Consider the following 20,919-nt stretch of genomic DNA (forward strand, 5'->3'; position numbering starts at 1 on the left):
TATCGCGCTGGTTGGTTGTGTGGATAGATTAACTGTGACAAGCTGTGACATCAGCAAGAGCTGGATGCTGCCTGGCTGTGTAGTTTGCAATGCATCCTCCCTTCCCTTACTGCTGGGCTGACTCATTCACTGTACAGGGTGAGTGAATTATGCTTAGTACAGACCCAGTTCTGTCCTCAGCATGGAATGATGTCTTTTGGCATTCTGCTTCTGTGCAGAAGCCTCTGTGCAGAGGCTGTGCTATTAGCAAGCAGATTTTAAGTCTGTGTTTACACAAATGATATAGCTGAGAAGCAAATGAGATTTGTATTAATGCTAACAAATAAAACTGGAAATTACAAAATGTGCCTGTTCTTTAGCATGAGTGAAGTAATATTTGGCTTTAGAGTTTGGAAAAATTGTCTAAATTAGGCTTTCTGTCCTGCAATGCCTTTGTAAAAAGCACAGACAGTGTTTTGGTTAGGGACTGGTGTGGAGGAATGATCAGTTTTTGTGAATCTGAAACGGTTGAGTGATTGTGTTTATTTTGGGATACAGGGATTTCACAGAAAAGGACTGACTTCCATACACATAATGATTGTAGGAAACAAGATTGAGTGGAGCAAGAACATGGTAAAGGAAGTTCTATTGTGAATGAATACCATAGTGCCAGCTTCCAATGAGTTCAGAAAGGAGAGTGCTGTTTATTAGTAACCCAGGAGTCTGCTGATTTCGTAGGTAGTCACTAATGATCTTTGCTTAAAGCTGAGGTATCAATTTAGAAGTTTTTTTAGTTTGTGTTGAAGAAACCTGGAGCAATCATCATGAGAGGGTGACTTCTGGAAAGGTGAATGCTCATGAAATATACTCTGCCCTTCACTCTGAGGTATCATTCCCATAATACAGTCTTATGGCCTGCTTCTGAGATCAGGAAGTTTTAAAGTGATCAGTAGAACAAGAATTTAATGCATACTGTTGGTGGTTTTGGAGCAAACAAGCTCTCTGTAACAGTCAGAACTTTAAACTGGCTCCGTATCATTCCTCACAGCTGCCAAAAAACAAGGAAGCAGGATCCTTTTGTGTTGTAAGAGACACTTGGAGGACAGCAAGTTGGCCTCCTTGAAAAGATAAACTTGCGTACGTATCCTCTCTATAGCTCTTGACCTTCATCTTGAAGATGCTGTGCCCACAAGTTAAGTGACTTACTGTCACTTCACAGCCTACTTTCCTGGCTAAAGAAGACAGCTACTGCCAAAAATGGGTCCTTTTGGATAACCTTGTGGCAATAAGAGGTTGAATTGACAGAGCTTATCAGTGCTTGTGCCTTCATTTTTTCAGTGAACATTTCCTGGAAGAAGTTTCTCCGCTTGTAAAAAGTAAGACACAGGGTAGATGGACTTTTTTTTGGTTCATCAAGTATATTGTGTCTGCTCTGGAGATTCGTGGTCTCTTAAAATGGCATCAAGGATGCAAAAAATGCAGTAAGCAATTCCTTGGGATATTGTATCTAAGGATGCTCGCTGTAGTAGTCACCTCAAACAGTTGTTTACACTTGAGATGTGGTGCTTAATTACCATGCATACTATGTCACCAGAACAATAGTGACTGCCCAGTGTAGCCAAAAACTACATCCTTGCACTATGGGCCAAAGGAGTGTATGCTTGCATGAACCAGCTTACCAGGACACATAGTGATGTTCCATCATACAACTAAACATCTCTGTCAAATTAATACTGGTATGTGATATGATCATTATCTCAGCTGACATGATAGCAAGTTGCCTCTTATCTCAGGCCCCACTTTCAGTTATCTCTAGGTAATATAGAAATCCTCCCACAGATGAGAGTCTTTTTTTTAGGTGGCTCCCTTGTGCACTTCAGCTTTCAATTCTGAAGCCAGCCAATGCCCCATGGAAAAATTATGTTTACTCTTAAGAGATCATTTGCACCTCACCTCTGCTAACACCTTGTGCCAATTTTCTGTCCCTGATTTTGTCTCCATCCACAACTAGACCACCAATCTTTTCCAGCAGAAGCTTCTAGTGAATACGTAGCAGGCTCTGCTGCTCTGAGAATGATGTTAGCCACACTGCAAACCTGCTAGAAGAGAGCAATAGACAAACAATAGACATGTCTGGCCCTGCTGCTGTTGCTGTTCTCAGGCACTGAAAGCAAGTCACGTTTTTGACTTGCGTAGTATCTGTATCCACCAGAAATGTTAAGGGAGGCTATGCAAGTTGAGCAGAATGTCTGTATGAGAAAGCTACTACTCTAATATATAGGTATTTCCTGTTCATCTTACTTCTAGACCAGACAAAGCTCTCTTCAGTAGAAGACCTCTGCTGATGGTTACTCCATATGCTGCCTTTCATTTCCTGATCAGGACTATGATGTACCGGTGGAGGTCAGCCACAGTATTTCCTCTTACAGAGAATTTTGTTCACTAACGTTTGATAAAATTCCTTTCACATGTTATCAGAAATTCAATACCTGACAGAAGGTTACCTGGAACAGAAACACTCCCTGCCTATGTATTTCTTGCTGTCTTTACAGATAAGGTAGTTGGTCCAATGTCTGTGTGTGCACTTGCTTTACAGACTTTACTACTGTACCCCTGGAAAGGATCAACTTAGGACAGAAGAGAGAAAGATGCAACCTGCTGAGCACAGGAAGCCATAGGCCAAGGAGCAGACGCAACAGCTGTGCTAACTGGAGCAGATCTGGCTGTGAAATAGATTGCTGACTTGCTAAAGCAAGGTCATCAGTTCCCCCATGAGAGATTGAGTGAGTGAATGGGAAATTGCTGACTTGCTAAGCGAGGTTGTCAGTTCCCCCATGAGAGATTGAGTAAGAGAATGGGAAATAGACTGAAAGTGGAATGGATAAGATTCACAACATGAAGCTTTTGCAATATATTCATGGAATCAGAGAATTGCAGAATGGTTTGGGTTGGAAGAGACCTTAAACATGCTGTGTGCAGGGCTGCCACCAACAAGATCAGACCACCCCATCCAGCCTGGCCTTGAACACCCCCAGGGACATCCACAATTTCTTTGGACAACTTGTTCCATTGTTTTACTACCCTCTGAATAAAGAATTTCCTCATAGTATGTAATCTTAATTTCTCCTCTTTTATTTTAAAGCCATTTTGCCTTGTCCTATTGCTGTTTCCCCATGTAAAACATTAGTCTCCCTACTATTGATATACTTCCTTTAATTACTGAAAGACCGCAAAGAGGTCTTGAGCCTTCTCTTCTCCAAGCTGAACAATCCCAGCTCCCTCAACCTGTCTTCATAGAAGAGGTGCTCCAGCCCTCTCTGATCGTCCTCGTGGCCTTCTCTGGATGTGCTCTGACAGCTCCACATCTTCCTTTTGCTGGGGGCCTGAATTTAGTGCCACAGATGGGGCTTCACAAGGACAGAGCAGAGAGGGACTATCACTTCCCTCTCTCTACTGGCCACCCCTCTTTCGTTGCAGCCCAGGACACCATTGGCCTTGTGGGCTGCACCCTTTTGGCTCACGTGCAGGTCTTTGTCTACCAAGACCCCACATCATTCTCCACAGGGCTGTTCCTGTATAAACTCTATGTTTATATCTGGGATTGTTCCAGTTAAGATTCAGTGCCTTGCTCTTGGCTTCGTTGAACAGCATTATGTTTATGTGGACCCACTTTTCAATCTCATGTATCATCAGCCTCCACCTGGATGGAGAGTTACTGACTTCAACCCTGTGTCTGTGTCCATGCATCCAATTCCTCAAATCCTTATCTTTCTGATTTAGACAGAAAGATGTTATGTGGAACTATGTCAAAGACTTTACATAGTCCAGAAAGACTGTATCAGTTGTTCTTCCTTTGTTGACTGATTCTGTCACTCCACCATACAAGACCACCAGATTGATCAGGTATGCTTTGCCTTTGGCAGAGCATTGGCAAGCTGTCCAGGAGCTGCCTATGCACCTGAAAATAATTTTCCTCCATACTCTAGAAAAGCAAAGCTGTTAACAATGGTCTACAATCTTTGACTCAGCAAAGGATGGCCCACAAAAAACCTTCTTTCCAGGAAGGAAAGAAATAAGATTTTGTGACAGCAAGCAGGTAGTCCCTACACACCTCCCCTTACTCATCACTGTTCATGTTCACAGCTGTTGCTCTCACAAGGCAGCGCAAATAAATGAGTCTGGAAGTGAGACTGTGACAAAGACTGAAAAGAAGTGCCGTCACTGGAATACAGCAAACTAGGCCTAGGCTTACAAAGACATTGCTGCCAAAATACCAGTAAACATGCTAACATGCATTTGCTTGTTGTGACTGAAGAAGAGTAAAACTTTATCTGGCAAGTCTCCATGAAAAGCCCAGTTAAGTGACTTTTGAAAGCCAGGCACAAATGAGACATTGACTGCTGCTCCACATCTGACACAGCCAACAACAAACTGAGAGCAGTCTTAGCCTGGCAGGTGTTCAGGTGAAACAATAAGTACATAGATTTCTTTCTGCTTGCTAATAAATGAAGACAGAGGCATCTGGAAACAATGACTTAAGAGAAATCAGGAAGGGAGAATGCAAAAAAAAAAAAAAAAAAAAAAAAAAGCTTGAAGATCTATAGGAGTTTACAAGTTTATTAATTATCAAAGGCAATGCAATCTTTTGACTGCTGAGTTGATCAGTTTTGTCTTGTCATTAGTGTCATAAAATTGTATTTAGTATCATGTCTTGTAGCAGGCTGACAGTTGAGCCAGTATTTGTTAGAAAGACTTTCATTCTTCTGCTGTTATTTGTGTGGCATTATTAAGTATTTACAAGACAGTAGAGTTAATCATTTCTGTGCTCACTGAATGTAAGTGTACAGGTAAGCAAATATTTCAATAGAACACAGGGTATAACTGGAAATAGTTAATGGATCTGTGGGAGCAAGACAACATTCTGTGGCAAAATGTTTGTCTTTGAACTTTGGAATGGGACTACCAGACTTTTTTTTTCTTTTTTTTTTCTTCCAAATAACTATACTGTAAGTCCAGCAGTAACTTCTGAAATGCTCTGTGGGCAGTAAAATAAATACTAAAATAAATCTTTCTTCCATTTGCTTAATTATTTAATCATTCTGCTACATTATTTGACTTTGGTAGGAACATCAAACCTGTCAGTAGTTGCAGACACAACACTGTCTGTCATCGTGGCAGGGCATACCTTGAAAGAGGAAAGCCAGCCTCAGGTCTTTAGTACCTTCTGGGACTGAAAGTGTGTGCTTGGTTGTATCACAGATGGAGTTGGTATGGTAAATATGGCTTGGATTATGTTTTTTTTTTGCCTGTTTTGCTCTGCAGATGGTAGAGATGCAGATGGCACTTTCTCTACTTCATGTCATAATTCTTTATTCAGTAGGCAATTCTGTGAGCCCCTTATTTCTCTGAGAACTTCAGGATTACTATTACAAGTTCTTCAGTGAAGTCTTCCCTTGTCAAGAGAGGTCAGAAGAAGCCTCAACTTAGCAGGCTTGGAGTCGTTCTCCTCTGTTAATGGCATGGAAATAAATGAATTGTGAATCTCAACAGAGAACAGTGATTTAATAGTTCTTCTGTTGATTGTCCTACTCCCACTTTTTACCCGTTGTGGCTAGCATTCCTTGCTAGATCTAGTCAGTCACAGATCCTGCAATCGACTGTCTCTCCTGCTTCTATCTTAGGACATTGTATCTGCAGCTCCTTTGTACCTCCATAGCAGAGACAAGGTACCTGGGACAGAGTAGATGAGACAGCAGGGGCAGAGCTCAGGCTGCACTCTACCAGTGAAATCTGGTTTCTCTGGCAAGACTGGAGAAATCATTTCTGATTTCCTGACCAGCCGTCTTACTTGACTAGGGTTGGACTAAAAGAGTGCTTACAAAACATATCGAGGGCAGAATTTTGACACCAGTCTGTGGCTTGTGCTGAACAGCAATAAGTTATATTGCCGGAATATTTTCAACAAAAGTTAATTTTAATTCCTGGGTGGCACATCATACTGGCAAGAATTCTATTCTGTCAGATTTCAGTTAAATCAAGCTACAGGTTCAGAAATTATGTGAAACAGTACACAAGCCATATAGCACATCATATTTGCTTTCATTGGATATTGATTAAGAAAAGCCTTTCAGACATTTAAGATATGTCTTCAAATGTATCATAAATAAATTGCAAATAGAAATTCGCAGCCCCTGGGTGGAAGAATTTCACTGATTTCGTGCAGCTCCATTCCCAAATCGTGCACTCCTGAGTTGTCTACTCCTGCAAGCATTGCTAACACAAAGGGAAGCCCCTTAGGATTTTCCCTAGTGTTCGAACATATGCATTTAAATGTGGCTAACATAATTCCACTTCTAGGTACAGATGCAAGTTGGAAATTAAAATCATTGCAGATTGAGATCCTAGAAGTGCAAAAGAAATAGGAAGTAAGGGCTAACAGTAAAGTAAAAATTGAAGACATTTCACATGTAAATATGCCGATCTTTGAAAGGCATGGAGCTATTTCCCAGGTGGGCCTAAACTCATAGAAGCACTATAGTATAGCTGTATTATATACTGTAAATTAAAGAGCCTTAGCAATATGAGACAAAGCTGGCCTTTGAGTAGGAAATCAAAAGGAAACTGAAAAACCAGGGTAGCCCAAAGCAGTCTAGGTAAATTCTGCTTTAGCAAAAAGTTAGAGAAACTAACATTAAGCACTCAAAACCTGACAGGCATCCTAATTATATTGCTTTTGTTGCTGCCACTGAAGTAGGAAAACGGCATGTGTTGGACGAGAAAAATGGCTTGCTTTTGCTTAACACCCTTCAGAGGAAGGAAATCAGTGTGCAGTTCCAAGAACCCTAGTTACATGTAAATTTTGAAAGCCAAAAGAAAGCAGGTATCTGACTCATTGTCTGCAGACAAGTACTACAGTATTTATATTTAACTTTTTTTTTTTTTTCCCCAGAATGATGAATGAGAAACTTTACTACAATTTTACTGCCTTGGATAACCTTATGGATCGTCTGTGGGAAAATAAGCTTACTCCAGGTAAGAGTAACTCCCTACCTCCAGAACTTGGTTCATCTGCTGTTTTGTCCACATTGTGCAATCATCAGATAGAACTACTCTTAGGGAACATTTTATTTTGATAAAAATTTGGGGTTTTTTTTGTTTTTTTTTTTACTATTTGCATTTGCCTCATATCCACATTAATGTAAACACCGAGAAAAGCATTATTAGGGTAATAAAGACAACATAAATGCTTTTACATAGTTTTCAATGATAGTCTGAGATGTACTGATTGGGAAATTACATCTCTTGGAGATAGTTTTTAATGAACTAACATGCACCTAAAGGGGCCAGAGAAGCAGGTTCTCAAGATACAGCATCCCTTGAATCTCTGCAGATATTTACTGTTTAAAGTTCCTCCTCTGCACTGAATTTTTGATGGAAGTATTTCTATTGGTTACTGTTGTCATCAGCAAGGATCAAATGCAGCAAACTCACATCTGAAATATTCCCAGAGGGGACACAGAAACAGGACAGAAAGCCAACTTATTGATGTTTCTTCATTGTCTTTGCTTCTTCTCTAATAAGATTGCTTCAAATAATACAATAACCCTTTCACTAATCAGAAGGGGATAATATTAAAAAGGAAAGGGGGGGGGGGGAGGGAGAAAATGGGAGGGAAGGGGAGGGGAGGGAGAAGGAAAGAAACTGATATTTTGTGTCTGTTTTAGGATTTGAACTGATGGGCAATCCATCAGGATATTTTCTAAATTTTGAAGATAAAGAGCAAGTAGTAAGATGGAGAAACTTAGTTACACTTCTGGCCAGCAGATATATAGGTAAGTTCCAAAAAATGGGAACACCCCTGTAACTTATTCTATTGTAGTCCTTTTTAATTACTTCGGAATGTTCTGTGGCTTGTTGTAGTTTCTTGACACTAGATTTCATTGCAAAAGAGGAAAATATGTATATCAGAATAGTAAATGGGACAGTAGCCCCATTTAGCTGATCCACAACCAAAAGCCTGACTGTACAGTATGTGGTCTGGGTAGCCCATTTGACCTGCCCGTGAGGACTGAATTTTAACTTGTATTGCTTGTGCTGGGCCATCATAGCCAGAATACATCCCACACAGTAGCTTCAAGAATTTCTGACAAGGCAGAAGCTTTAGCCTAGGCCTCATGCAGTCTACATACTTTGACAACAAAGTTATTACTCACATCACCTCACTGCAGTTTTGTGCTGGTGGTCTTTTCATCTTTCTGCTATTGCTAAACCCAAGATGAAAGATCATTTTGAAATTACCCAATTTGTATTTTTATGACTATTAAAAAGAGATCATTTACACCCTATTGTAGCTCCACCGTATTGTAGCTCCACCTTCACATGCAGCACATGTCTAGCTGATAGGATTGTCTGTACATGCACTGCAGATCACTGATAAATGAGGCCTCTTGCACAGATAGATACGGATTGGAGCATGTTGCTAAATGGAATTTTGAAACTTGGAATGAACCAGATCACCATGACTTCGACAATGTGTCTATGACAGTGAAAGGTAAGCATATTTTTGAGCACTTACTAGTAGCAGTAATGTCAGAAGGGTGTGTGTGTTGAGTGGGGAACAGTGAAAAAGGAGAAATGTTGAATAAATAAAGTAGATTTGAGAGATGTGCATTAAAAATGTATTTAATCTTTTATGTTACTGACTACAATAGTTAATCTGTCTCCTGCTTGAACATCAGTATAAATACAGGGATAGCAGAACAGAGAAAACAGAACACAAATTACACTATTAAGACCATTGGTTGGTTATAAAATAAGTTTACTAGGGGTAGCGGGGCAGTAAGATGAAAATAGTTGTCAGGTAAGTGCTTTAGGAGCCTGACTTCACAAGACCTTTGGAAGAACCTTGTGAATGCAGTGAAGGCTTTCGTATCTTCTTATACTGTCAGTCCAAATAAATGCAGTAATAGAAAGAAATATCTTTAGTTTTAGATTCTGAGTTATCACCTTTGTTATGTGCATCTGCTTGGACTTCAGGGTTTCTCAACTATTATGATGCCTGCTCAGAAGGATTAAGAGCAGCTAGTAGTCTACTAAAATTTGGAGGACCTGGGGACTCCTTCCACCCCTTTCCCAAGTCACCCATATGCTGGAGTCTTCTGTCTCATTGCTACAATGGAACCAACTTTTTCACAGGAGAGACTGGTGTAAGGTTGGACTACATCTCTCTTCATAAGAAGGTTAGTTCAAGACTTAAGTTAAAGCTATTTTTAAGCAGTTCAGTCTAAGTTATTTTTTATTCTGATTAATGATGTTGATTTTCTTGTAAGCGAGCAGCCTGTGGAAGGAAATACAATTAGTTGTTCTAAGGAAACTTAAGAAGGATGTATATCTAGGAATATATTTTCAAAATATGGTGGTGCATCTCTGTGGTTACTACTATTTGCTCACTTTTACTAAGTAGATACAAAATATTGTTGCAGGGAGGTGGGCGTTCTCTCTACATCTTGCAACAAGAAGTGGAAGCAGTTGAACAAATACAGAAGTTATTTCCAAATTTTGCTTCCATTCCCATATACAACGATGAAGCAGATCCAATTGTTGGATGGTCTATTCCACAACTGTGGCGAGCTGACGTGACATATGCAGCTATGGTTGTAAAGGTAACTCAGTTCATTGACAGTCTTGTCATAGTACAGTCTCTTGAAGCTTTAATGCAATTGTAAAAGTAGGCCATTTTGCAAAAGTAGTTGATTTTTAATTTTTATTATTCTGATAACTTAGTAACAGAGACAAGAAAATACAGATATAGCCAGTGTTTCCCTTAATTCTTTGTCTCCAGTAGCTTTATTTAATTTATATTAAATTTCTTAATCTTCCCTTAAAGAAGACAGCTGGCAGCTAGCCTCCCATATGTTGGAGAATGTTTTGGATATTGTATACAGTCTCTCATTTAGATTCACTTGTAAGACTACCCATTCTCTCTCTGTGTAATACTGCTGTTGCCATCTCCCTTCTGTTATGTTATTTTCCAGCCTCTTCACAAGTTCATCTTGTCAAGGGACATCAAGTACAATTAAGAAGTAAATCTCTAAGCACTGGCCTGCTCTTTGGCTTTGGATAATGACTCCATACATATGGTTTTACTAATTAGTGCTTGTCATTACTGCTCGTGCTTGGAAAAGCAGAAGCATGCCTGTATTCTGTACCCTGTGCAAGCTCAACTTTTGCCCCTACATAGCAACAATTCCCACTGCATGTTTGTTGTTTTGTGAGTCACTACCTCCTATAGCAACCGTGGCAAAATGTGTTTCACCCAGAAATGGGATACATCTTTTCACCTGCACCTCTGGGACAAGGGCTTCTACCTCCTAAATCTTCTCCAAAGCAGCAAGTCACTGGCTGCATTGCCGGGAATTCATGAGAGCAAACAGCAGTGTTTACATTGACATAGAGTTATGAAGGGATAGAAAAGACATAGCTAACAGAAAATTAACTCTTTGGTAGATAGCTTTTAACCTGGTTAAAAGCCCTTATTTGAGGAGTACGACTATGAGACCTTCTCTGTTCTGAAGTACCATTTGTTTCTGATTTCTAGGCAAAATATGTTTGGCAGAGAGCTTGGATGCTCTGACATTTTGCAGGAAAATGGCAAAGTAACCAGTGAAATACTGAAAGACAATCTGTTCCATGTTAGTGCCAAATGGCTAAAACTGCTCAATGAGAAACAGAATTCCTGGATTCTGGAGCAACTTGAAGGCCCAGCTTCCTTTGTAGCCCTTTGTAATGGCTACAGGGTGTCTCCAGAACTGGAATAAATGTTTATTTCGGATGCTAAATGCAGATTACTAATCTACTGTTCAAACAGAGGAATATTACTTGTGGTTCAGACATATTAATAATTTATGCAGACTACCAGTAGTACTCACTTCAGTCTTTTAATCAACCGAGCTGTGTGAATACTTAAATTATCCAGTGTTTAAACTTTCACTTAAAAAATACTTTTCTTCATGAGTTGTGGTGAACAGTTTAATTCTTCACACTTTTCTAAATGACAGTGACGTGTCTTCCCGGTATGCTGTGAATTTTAAAACAAATAAAGACATCATTGTGTTTGTTGAATATTTTCCATCTTCTCTGCTGTTTTGCAGGTAATCATCCAGCATCAAAACTTACTGATTTCCAAAGCCAACAACACCATTAACTATACACTGTTGAGTAATGACAATGCCTTCATGAGCTACTACCCCCATTACTTCACACAGCGGACTCTGACAGCACGTTTTCAGATGAACAATACAAAGCCACCTCACGTCCAGATGGTGCGGAAACCAGTGCTGACTGTCATGGGCTTGCTGGCACTGCTAGGTACAGTAATCGCTGATTAGGAAGCGCATTGTAACCTCATCTACGTAGATGTTTCATACATGAGAGAGATTATTTCAGCCATCTCACCCCAGATAAAAAGCTGGATTTTTCCTACTCAACTGCGATTTTTAAATAAAACAAACTCTTATTTTCTTGGAGGTCAGGAGATCTTCCTGACCGCTTATCATCTCTTTGATTTAATCTACTGTTTTGTTTATAAATTCTGCAATCCAAACACTTCTTTATAGTGGACTTGTAACTTCCCTTGTGTGCCATCATTTCAGGCTGCAAATGACTTCAAGAAATACTGCCAGCTGTAAAACTCATACAGCCTACTAAGGGGAAATCCTAATTCATGGTTGTATGCTTAGACATCACCTGAATTGCTGTAGTGTCTTGCTTTTCAGTTGTAAAAACCATACATAAGCTTTACTGATACTACACCTGGTAAACCAAGCTAGAACATAGCTCGACCTACAGATCCCTATGTTTCGACCCTTCTTGCATCAGAAGTTGGATTGAGTAGCATGCTTACAGTGTTATCACATTTTTCAAAGGAGAAAAGCAGATTTTTGCAGAAGTAAACAGCGGTGAAGGTGAAAGCACTGAAAACAGCACCTTTGGTGTCCTGGCATCTGTGCACACCCCAAGTGAGCTTCAGCCCTCAGACAGTTGGCAAGCTACTCTGCTGATGTATTCAAGTGAGGATAACAGGACTTCATCCAATGTCAGCACCATCACAGTGAACGCCACCCACTTCCCCAAACTTAGAGGTAAACACATATCATATAGGCAATTCTCAGAATTGATTGCGAGGACAGAACATGTTCTGAAACATTTCTGCTTAGTTGCTTTTCCTAGTAAGAGTGAGTTTCATTTGCTAGCTCTCTTATTTGTCTTCTGAGCACTCCCAGATATTCTGAGATACAATGGTGCTCTTCTAGGAAATGTTCTTTACATTTTGCTCCTGCCTTTAATAAAGGCAGGAAAAAAGCTAGCTTTTCAGAAAGCTTTTCATCTTAGTTCATTAGCTGGGTTATATCAGGCAACAAATTATCTTACGAGGATCACTCAACATGACTACGTGATTACACAAATGATGCAGTTGTCCAACAAATGCATGCGGGACTTCTGCAAAAAAAAAGAAGTGGGTTTCAATTCTGGGTGTGGAATTTGGCAGATATATATTACAGAGCCTCATAAGAATGCTAGCACTATTTTTACAACTTTGCAATGGAAGCAACTCCAAAGTGCTGAAATCACTTTTGAGAAAGTAGACTTCAACTCCTTCTGCTAAATTAATTCATGTTGGCATTTAAATCTAATTGAAGTGTTTACTGTCTTTTATTTGTGTCCTGAAGAGCCAGTGTATGTGATGTATTACCTGGACAACAACCAAACCAATCCCTATCTGAATTGGAAAAAAGTAGGAAGCCCTGACTTTCCTTCCCCAGAACAGTTCCAGCAAATAAGGGACGCTGAGGTATGACCATGTCTTTGCTTGAAGTATTGTATGGGGCACATGCTTGTAAGTTGGTTAATTACAGCTAAAGAGACAAGACACTAACTAAGGTAGTCAAAATTTCCATCTCCTATTCAAGTGACTTGCAGCTAAGCAGAGAAATGTAACTCACAGATAACTGATAGTTTTGCATTCTTTTTATACAAGAGTCTAAATGTTTATCACCAGTTTATTTGCTAGTGGCCTGGAGTAAGTTGCATGGCCCTGCATGCATTACAGAAGGGCCATACTATCTCAGGAGACAGTTGAAAGGATAAGCCCTCAGTAACAAAAAACAGCCATGCCCAGATTGCTTACTGTATATGCAGATGTATAAGTAGACTGTCATTTTAGCTTCTCTCATATTTTTCAGCCCTTTGGGTTAAAGTAAGGGGACCACCTTTACCACCTCTGTGCTCAGGGACAGTAATTGCCTTCTGACCTTGATGTACAGTATTGTATCTTCTCTTCCTAGTCACTGTACTGCTGAAGTCTTTGGGATCCTATAGGAGTCATAAGGTCTGCGTTCAGCAAGAAAGCAGAAAGGTTTTAGATCCTCTTGGCCATCTTCTGATACCTAATCCTCAGTGAGCAAGCTGTGTGATTGTTATAACTACCAATCACTTTCACTGTACACTGGGGATCAATGGCAGAGAGGTGAAAGGGTGGGGAGTGCACACAAATACTCAGACTCAGCACATAAAATACTCAGACTCTATAGAAATTTATGACTCCAAAATAAATGAGCAGTCACTTTACTTGGATGTAACAGTTAGATATTATGTTCCGTAACGTTAATGAAAGATTATTCACAGGGCATGCTTTTTGCTCCACAGGACCCAGTGGTAACAGGTCCCTTGCCTTTTCCTGAAAGTGGCACCTTGACACTGAAGCAAGACTTCCCTATTCCATCAGTCTTTTTGATCCACATCTGTTCAAGACCCAGTTCAGTTCCTGATCAAGTATGTATTGTATTCTGTCATCACACACCAAATTAGGAACTGCTTCCTTCTTAAAATCTCGTGAAGGAAAGCTAGACTAGCATTTGAGCCCATTATATATTAGAAACACTGTGTAGTAAAGAAACAGTTATTCTCTACTTTGATAAAGCTATCCAAGGCATAATTCAAGATAAAGCATTTCCACTGAAGAGATAGGAGCCATCACTGAGATAAATGCAAGTTTAACAAATGGTGGGAAAATATAATGTAGTAATGCAGTTTCTTTTTTAAAATTATATGATACGCTACCAGGCTTGACAACACCTCCCCAGTTAATAATTTATGGGCTAAAAATAAACTGAAATAATGATGTCTCAGATAAGATAACTGCTTCTGCTCGTTCAATCCCAAATGATTAAAATGTTTATAGTGGTTTCCAGAACCTCTGAAGGTCTTATGCAAGGTTTAGAGATTGGAGATCTACAAAGCCACAGAGCCAGGATTTTTGTTTTTTCCCCGTCTTAATGGAAAGAATGAAACTCAGTAAGGTAGATGAGCACAGAACATCTCACCTAGCTGATTGGTTTGTGCAGCTTTCTCACATGGGCATTTGTCTTTGAACAGGTGACCGGTGTTCGTTTCATCCCTCTCACAAAGGGACAGGTTATTGTGCTGTGGGACGATGGCTGTGTAAATTCAAAGTAAGTGACTTCTAAGGTAGATACAACCAACGTGTGAATTGTTAAGTTGCCACCAGTCCTACAGATTCACTAATTAATCACTGCTTGCACCTCGAGTGATATTAAAGTGCATTTCCCTGACAAAATGAAGTGTCGGATTTCCATACAGCATTTGCAGAGAAAATGCTGTTTGCATAGGAAAACCTGCCTGCTGTTCACAAGCAGCCAATGACATTTTTGAGAGATAGTCCTTAAGCATAGCAGATAGAAAGATCCATGATAAAAGTTGCTATATTAGCAGTAAGTGCCTAGGTGGAATTATCCATAATGGGTACAGACTGGAATAGAAAACTTTATATTTCTTACTCCAGCAAGCTGTACTAGAGTAGCAGCTCTGTGTAGATGAACTATCAGAAGTCCAAGACAGACACGATTTTCCTTAGGAAGCACTGACATAGCCAGTCTAGATGTGTCAGCTTAGCTTCGTCTCTGTGATTGAGATTTGATAATTTATTGTATTGTAAGTTATGTTTAGTGACTTGTCTAGTTCTCTTTTCTAGGTGTATAAAGACATTTGAAGTTGAGTTCTCACCAAATGGAAAAGTCTACAACCGTATTAATGCCAAAGACACGATATTCACTCTGTATGTCTACAGTCCAGGTGAAGTCAGACTGTACATAGTATTATCTGTCATGTTAATAGCATGTCTATAGTCGTCAATAGTAGTAAATGTCTGAAAACTCAATTAATAAGTACCAAGAATATGTAATTTGTTAGTGTACATCTTCCCATCACAAAAAGAGTATATCTTTTTCAGTAGGACTAAGTACTTTGTAAAAGCCTTATTGTCAAAACAAGCATTTATTGGAAAAAAAAAAAAAACAAGCAGCAGTTATGAGGACATTACTAAGAACGTTGCCATGAGTAAATTCTTTCTCACAGAAACCGAGGTCACCCGGACATAGGCCTGGTGTGCTCTCTGGAAGGAAAAGCAACTTCTTTGTCTCTATTCCTAGCTAATGTAGAGGCATACAAAAATGAGAACAAAAAAACTTTCTCCACATGACCAGAGTTTGCCATTGTGCTGATTGTGTTGGTAGCAGGCTCAAAGCAAGAAAAGTCTGAGGTCTAGGCTCAATTCCAGTGGCCTTAAGAGTGTGGCAAATACAGTTTGTACAGTCCTCTTGGCACAGGGTGATAGGAGCAAACAGCTTTGTAACACTTGTTTTGTACCATTGAGTTTTGAGGTGTTAAGCTGCCCAAGTACTTCAGTTCAACACACAGATAAGTATGAGTTCACGTCCACCTTTTGAGGAATAGTTTATTTATACATGCATTTATTGTGTTCTTAGCTGCAACAGAGGAAGTTTTCACTTTGCTCTTCACCTGGTCATCAGTCCTGCGCTTACACCCTTTATGGTTTGACAAACTATTGAGGTTCTCACTTTTTAAGAACTAAAGATGTTCTTCTGTCAGGTAGTTTGTTCTAACATGTGAATACCTAACCAAACTGAGATGCATCTCTTTGCTCTTTCCTACAGCTTTATTTTCAGATTCAACTAGCTGCCTAAGTTTTAGATATTTCATATTAGAAGGAAGTTCATCTGTGTCAACCGATCTCTTGTCTGAAAGTGGTACTAATGAACTGCAAGCCAGAGAAGCTTTTGCCAAAAACAAAAGCTCATTTTAGCCCAAGAAAGACTTAGCATCAACAGTGGGCACACAATAAAGTTCAGAGCCATGATGTATTATTGCAACAGGAAGGCTGCCCAGGTTAGAAAAAATTGTAAATTATGGCTAAGGCAAATTTCTGAGATTAGAATCAGTTATCATCTAGTGCTGCTCATCTGGAGAATGTGCCATATTTACTTGTTTGTTTTAAAAAAAAGACTTCTGAAAAAATTCCCACATCTTTGCAGCTTTTTTTTTTTGCTAGATACTTATTTGTCACTCATCATTTCCACCTTTTTTTTTTTTTTTTTTCTTAAGGAAAGGAAAAAATACTAAAGCTCAGATTTAAGTCAAGTAAATAGATTACAGAAAACATATTGTTTGTGAAGTTGAAGTCCTTGCTAGTGAAGGCTGTCTTCTTTAAGCTAGATAAAGGATGAAAGCTAGCAGAGCTGCAGAATAGCAACTCACATACCTTTGGAGAAAGCCGTCCCACTACTGGAGTCGAACAGAGGATTTTCAGTCAGCTTGCATAATCGTCGTTCTCCTTTGTTGGTCCTGTCCGCATATAACCTGTCCCAGCACACAACAATAGGCAGAATTCAAGTCAGAAAAAAGGAAAATTTCTAGAGATATCCTAGCCTTCTTTGGAAGGGCTGCTGGGAAGGCAGTCCCATGACTGTGCTCACAAGTCCTAATAACAAGAGAGGAGGTGCTCGATGCTAATGAAAATAAGAGCATTTGGACCTGGGGATTTTATATGCCTTTTTAGTTAGGCAGGTACAGGCACACTTATGTAGCGTGCACAACAGAATTAACTACTTCCCACAAACCCACATTTTATCAGGGCATTGCCTGCTCCACGTCCTCCAAGCACCACATGTATCAGCCTTTCACATTTACCATTTCTAACCTTTTCATTTGCAGGAAGCTCAGTCTCCGGCTTTTACAGGGTGCATGCCATTGACTACTGGGGAAAGGCAGGCCTGTCCTCTGTTCCTGTGGAGTATGTTGAAGCTCTCAAGTGACTCTGAAGAGTGGTGCCTGGTTTGTTGACTGAGTGATGTATTCTTCCTGCAGATGACAACTCCCCAGAAAAGTAAACTCCTCCCAATCTACGGGGGGAGTATAGAAAGGACCTGATGAAGCAAGTTAGGAACGCAAGTCAGAAGCAACTGCCTCTATTAACTCTTCAGAGATCAAAGACAGTGTTATCAAAAAACCACTGCTGACAACAGCTTTGGACTGGCATTCAGTTTGGCAACTAGAAATTATTGTTTGCTATTGTACACCAATCTGATACACAGAACAGACAAATATTCATGAAGGTCACAAACTGCAGCAGGAGCAATGCCATCACTTTACTATATGGGCGAGGATGGCAGTAAAGGCACAAGGAGGACCCGTCTGAGAGCGAGCTGCCTGCTTCAGCTGCCTGACTGTATCTTGACATAAAGAGTGATAGAAGAGCAAATGGCAACCAGACTTGCACATACAGATCATGAAGTGGAAGGTCCTGTCTTTCCCATCAGTTAAACATACATGCTCCTGAGGGTTGTTTCAGAGCACTTCCACTCTTCTTAGGTGCATGAGGTTCTTCTCCCTCTCACAAAGGGAGTTCCTGCCTGTAGACTACATTGCACCTGCTGCTCACTGCCTTTGCGTAAGTCACCTCCTTGCCTTTGTGGAGGTCTTTGTGTTTGTACAGAGCCATGAGTTACTGCCTCTTTAGAGTGAAGATTCTAGCTCCAAAAGTGTCTCTTCCTCTCCATTCCACTCTTACCTAATCTCGCTTTATACAGCCCTTCAGATACATCTCTCCCCAGCATGCTTCCCTTCTGGAGTTTCATGCTTAGATTGTAAAGGAGCTGAGGCTTGGCTTTGGATTCCCAGGAAAGTTAAAATGCTGGTTAAAGCCTTTTGTGTTATAGCATAACGCACAGTTACATTTAACAGAGGGCTACAGCTGACAACCAGCTAGGAAACTAATCAAGAGCTGTTTGAGTCTCCATATTTCAGAAACCACATGCTCAAGTGTGTTATTGCTCCAGATAATGAGCTACGGAACACCTCTGGCTGTCCTTGCAAATGCCAAACACTTTATGCAACAACAAAGTTCCTTGAAATTGCAGGGGTGTTTTTTTTACTCACCCCTCTTCACAGCAGCACAGTTTGAGCAGTGCCTTTAAAATGCTTGTAGAGGGAAAGATATTGCCAGTGAAAACAGCTGGAATGTTTTCCATTAGAGGAGCAACTTTGTCACACAAACATCTCCCCTGCTGCTCTCTTTGCTGACATCAGACACCTCACCAGCCTCACAACGAAGCTTGCATTTTTGATGAAACGCAGACAAAAAAAAAAAAAAGTTTGCACAGTAGGAGATAGCTGAACTGTCTAAAATGGCTGCATATTTACAACATGGGAAAGAAACATACAGAATGTCAGTATTCAATGACACTTTCTAGTTATTTGTTCAAGTGCTTATACTAAAAGCTAGCCTTAAAAAATTTGACCTCAGAATTCAGGTGAAATATTTCTTACCTCACTGAAGTTTGACTGAGGAGTGATTGTTGCATCCAAATCTGCCAATTCCTTACTTGTAAAGACTTGTACACAACAAGAAAAAAAACATCAGAGTCTTCTTAGTTGGTAATTATACCAGTTTCAGAAAAGCGTCAGTGAGAAGTCCTACCAGAATGGGGATAGTAAAAATACATTTTAACATTGTTACAACTACATCCAAGTGAAGAATCCAAAAATGAAGATAAGTAGATCCACTAGATAAGATATAGAGTTTGCCAGTATGAGGTGGAACCACTGAGACACATTTAAGACACATTTAAGTATGAATAGTGCGTCTGAAATGGGAATAATATAAAAGCATGAGAGGACAGTTAGGATGCCATATTTATGTAGTCTTACTATGATTTCCCTGCGTGGGCAGCTACTGCATGTAGTAGTAGTTTTCAATTCAAGGACTATACAATAGTTATAAAAATAACATTTGCAAAAGCAGACCTAAGAATATTGTAGATGCAGGTAGAATCTATTCTGTCAGGACCAACTTCAGCCACTTTGAAGTCACCAGCAACCTCTTTTAGGTCTCCTACATTAATCATCCAAAGTGTGGATGGTGCTTTTTCAAGTATTCACTGGCACTGGCAACTGTGCATGGAAAACAGCTGACCAAAAATGGTGCACTAACTGTTCAGAAACAAGTTTTACATACTCAGCAAGATTTATTTGTTTTTCTACTTCTTCTTTGTTACTTTAGTATAAACTTACTCCTTTAAGCAATGAGCAAATCCAAAAATCTGTAATAGAGGATAGAAAGTTTCTGGACTAGAATTTGTTTCCAGCAAGGTATGAACTTGCTGCTCTGGTCTTTTCTGTATTTCAGTGACTACAAAATCTGCTACTTACAACTTGAAACTTGAGTTTTCTATGATTGTTTGCCACTGACTGTCTCACAGGGCTTCCAACATTGCTTGCTTAATCGTTCATTTCTACCATCTCCTCCTTTACTGGGACAGCGGTCAGCTTTCCCCAGTGCTTTAAGGTTTCATAAGTGCTGGATGTGCATAAATGGTAAGTGGGGAGTAGCAGGTGCTCGGTGGTTTTTGTAGCTTCTGAGCCAAAGCAGCACTGCAGAGTTCTCAGATAAGTCTTCTTCTGGCTAAGCAATAGAAATAAGAAAATCTAACTGCAACCTCAAGATAAGATGGTGTGCTTTTCAAGAGGCAAAAGCTTCTGAGATTGTTTTGCAACTGTTTGTTAAAATGAATACAAAGGAAAAATCAAGGGGATATTTTATATTGTTTAATTGTGTATATACTGGATTTGTTACCATCTTCTGTGCTGCACAATAAAATATCTCTGTTTTAGCAGGTATGAATCCTGCTAAAACAAGGTGCAATCACTGTGCTCTGGTAGCTGCTCAGTACTCTTATGTTAGTGGTTAATTGTGCAGCACTGCCACTGTTCTCAAGGTATAGGAGCCTGACTGGTGCGAGTTCCAACCTTATAAAGAACTGAAGCATGGAGGAAGTGTGACAAAAAAAAAGTATGTCGAGGCTGAAGTAGGGCTTTAGACACATAGGTTTCTCAGCTACAGGTTTGTTTTTTTTTTATGCTCAGAGGAAAACTGGTTTAACATGTTATGATATTCTACCATTGGATCTCAGGACTTGAGTGTCCTTGGTGTGAGGAGGTACACTGGCATCTGAAGGACAAGATCCTTGCAGTGTTCCTCCTGCTGTTGCACAATCTCAGCCTTTCTGCCAGCACCAAAAGACCTTCTGAGGACAAAACAACAGTCCTTTTCATTTGTAAACAGTTTTTTCTATGCTCTTGTTAGTGGAAAGTTTGTGCAGAACAGGAGGACTTGGGACCTATAGACACTTAGAACCAGGAATAATAGACTGGTTTCCATTAGCCTGCTGAAACAGCAAGCAGAAGTGTGTCTGCCCTAGACTTACACTGAACATCAGATGCTGAACCCAGTAGAGCGAGAGTACTTTGGCTCAGAGCAGAATACACTTGTTACTACCTAACTGACTTTACTTAGCCTGTCACAGTCTGAGAAGTCAGTGGAGAGAAATGGACATGAGCTAATTAGATCACTTCTATCTGTTTATTAACTCATCAGATCATACAGTAAGGTCCTGAATGTGATCTTGATGGGAATGTGTTTTCTCAGGACAAGGCAGGCTCTTGGGACACGTGTAACTCTGCGGTGTAATCTCCCAGAGTCCCACTTGCCTTCCTGGAGGCACAATC

General features: G+C 40.0%; 2 protein-coding genes across 2 annotated transcripts in view; one reads left to right on the forward strand and one right to left on the reverse strand.

The window, feature by feature from the left end:
• Nucleotides 1-17,159, reverse strand: part of SLC26A1 (solute carrier family 26 member 1) — a 37,844-nt gene extending 20,685 nt beyond the window's left edge. The window contains exons 1-2 of the mRNA XM_048930812.1: nt 17,054-17,159; nt 16,616-16,713 (exon numbers count right to left, since the gene is read on the reverse strand). Coding sequence (XP_048786769.1) covers nt 16,616-16,713; nt 17,054-17,061 — 106 coding nt within the window. The 5' untranslated portion in view covers nt 17,062-17,159. The remainder of the gene's footprint in view (nt 1-16,615; nt 16,714-17,053) is intronic.
• The window catches only part of IDUA (alpha-L-iduronidase), a 46,457-nt gene extending 29,278 nt beyond the window's left edge, over nt 1-17,179 (forward strand). The window contains exons 3-14 of the mRNA XM_048930819.1: nt 6,929-7,011; nt 7,704-7,811; nt 8,435-8,530; nt 9,016-9,218; nt 9,462-9,641; nt 11,130-11,346; nt 11,904-12,119; nt 12,708-12,829; nt 13,684-13,809; nt 14,413-14,489; nt 15,029-15,129; nt 17,068-17,179. Of these exons, the coding sequence (XP_048786776.1) occupies nt 6,929-7,011; nt 7,704-7,811; nt 8,435-8,530; nt 9,016-9,218; nt 9,462-9,641; nt 11,130-11,346; nt 11,904-12,119; nt 12,708-12,829; nt 13,684-13,809; nt 14,413-14,489; nt 15,029-15,129; nt 17,068-17,168 (1,630 nt within the window). The 3' untranslated portion in view covers nt 17,169-17,179. The remainder of the gene's footprint in view (nt 1-6,928; nt 7,012-7,703; nt 7,812-8,434; nt 8,531-9,015; nt 9,219-9,461; nt 9,642-11,129; nt 11,347-11,903; nt 12,120-12,707; nt 12,830-13,683; nt 13,810-14,412; nt 14,490-15,028; nt 15,130-17,067) is intronic.
• Nucleotides 17,180-20,919: the final 3,740 nt, after the last annotated feature.

The sequence above is a fragment of the Lagopus muta genome, chromosome Z (genome assembly GCF_023343835.1).
Source record: "Lagopus muta isolate bLagMut1 chromosome Z, bLagMut1 primary, whole genome shotgun sequence".
Classification (NCBI taxonomy): domain Eukaryota; kingdom Metazoa; phylum Chordata; class Aves; order Galliformes; family Phasianidae; genus Lagopus; species Lagopus muta.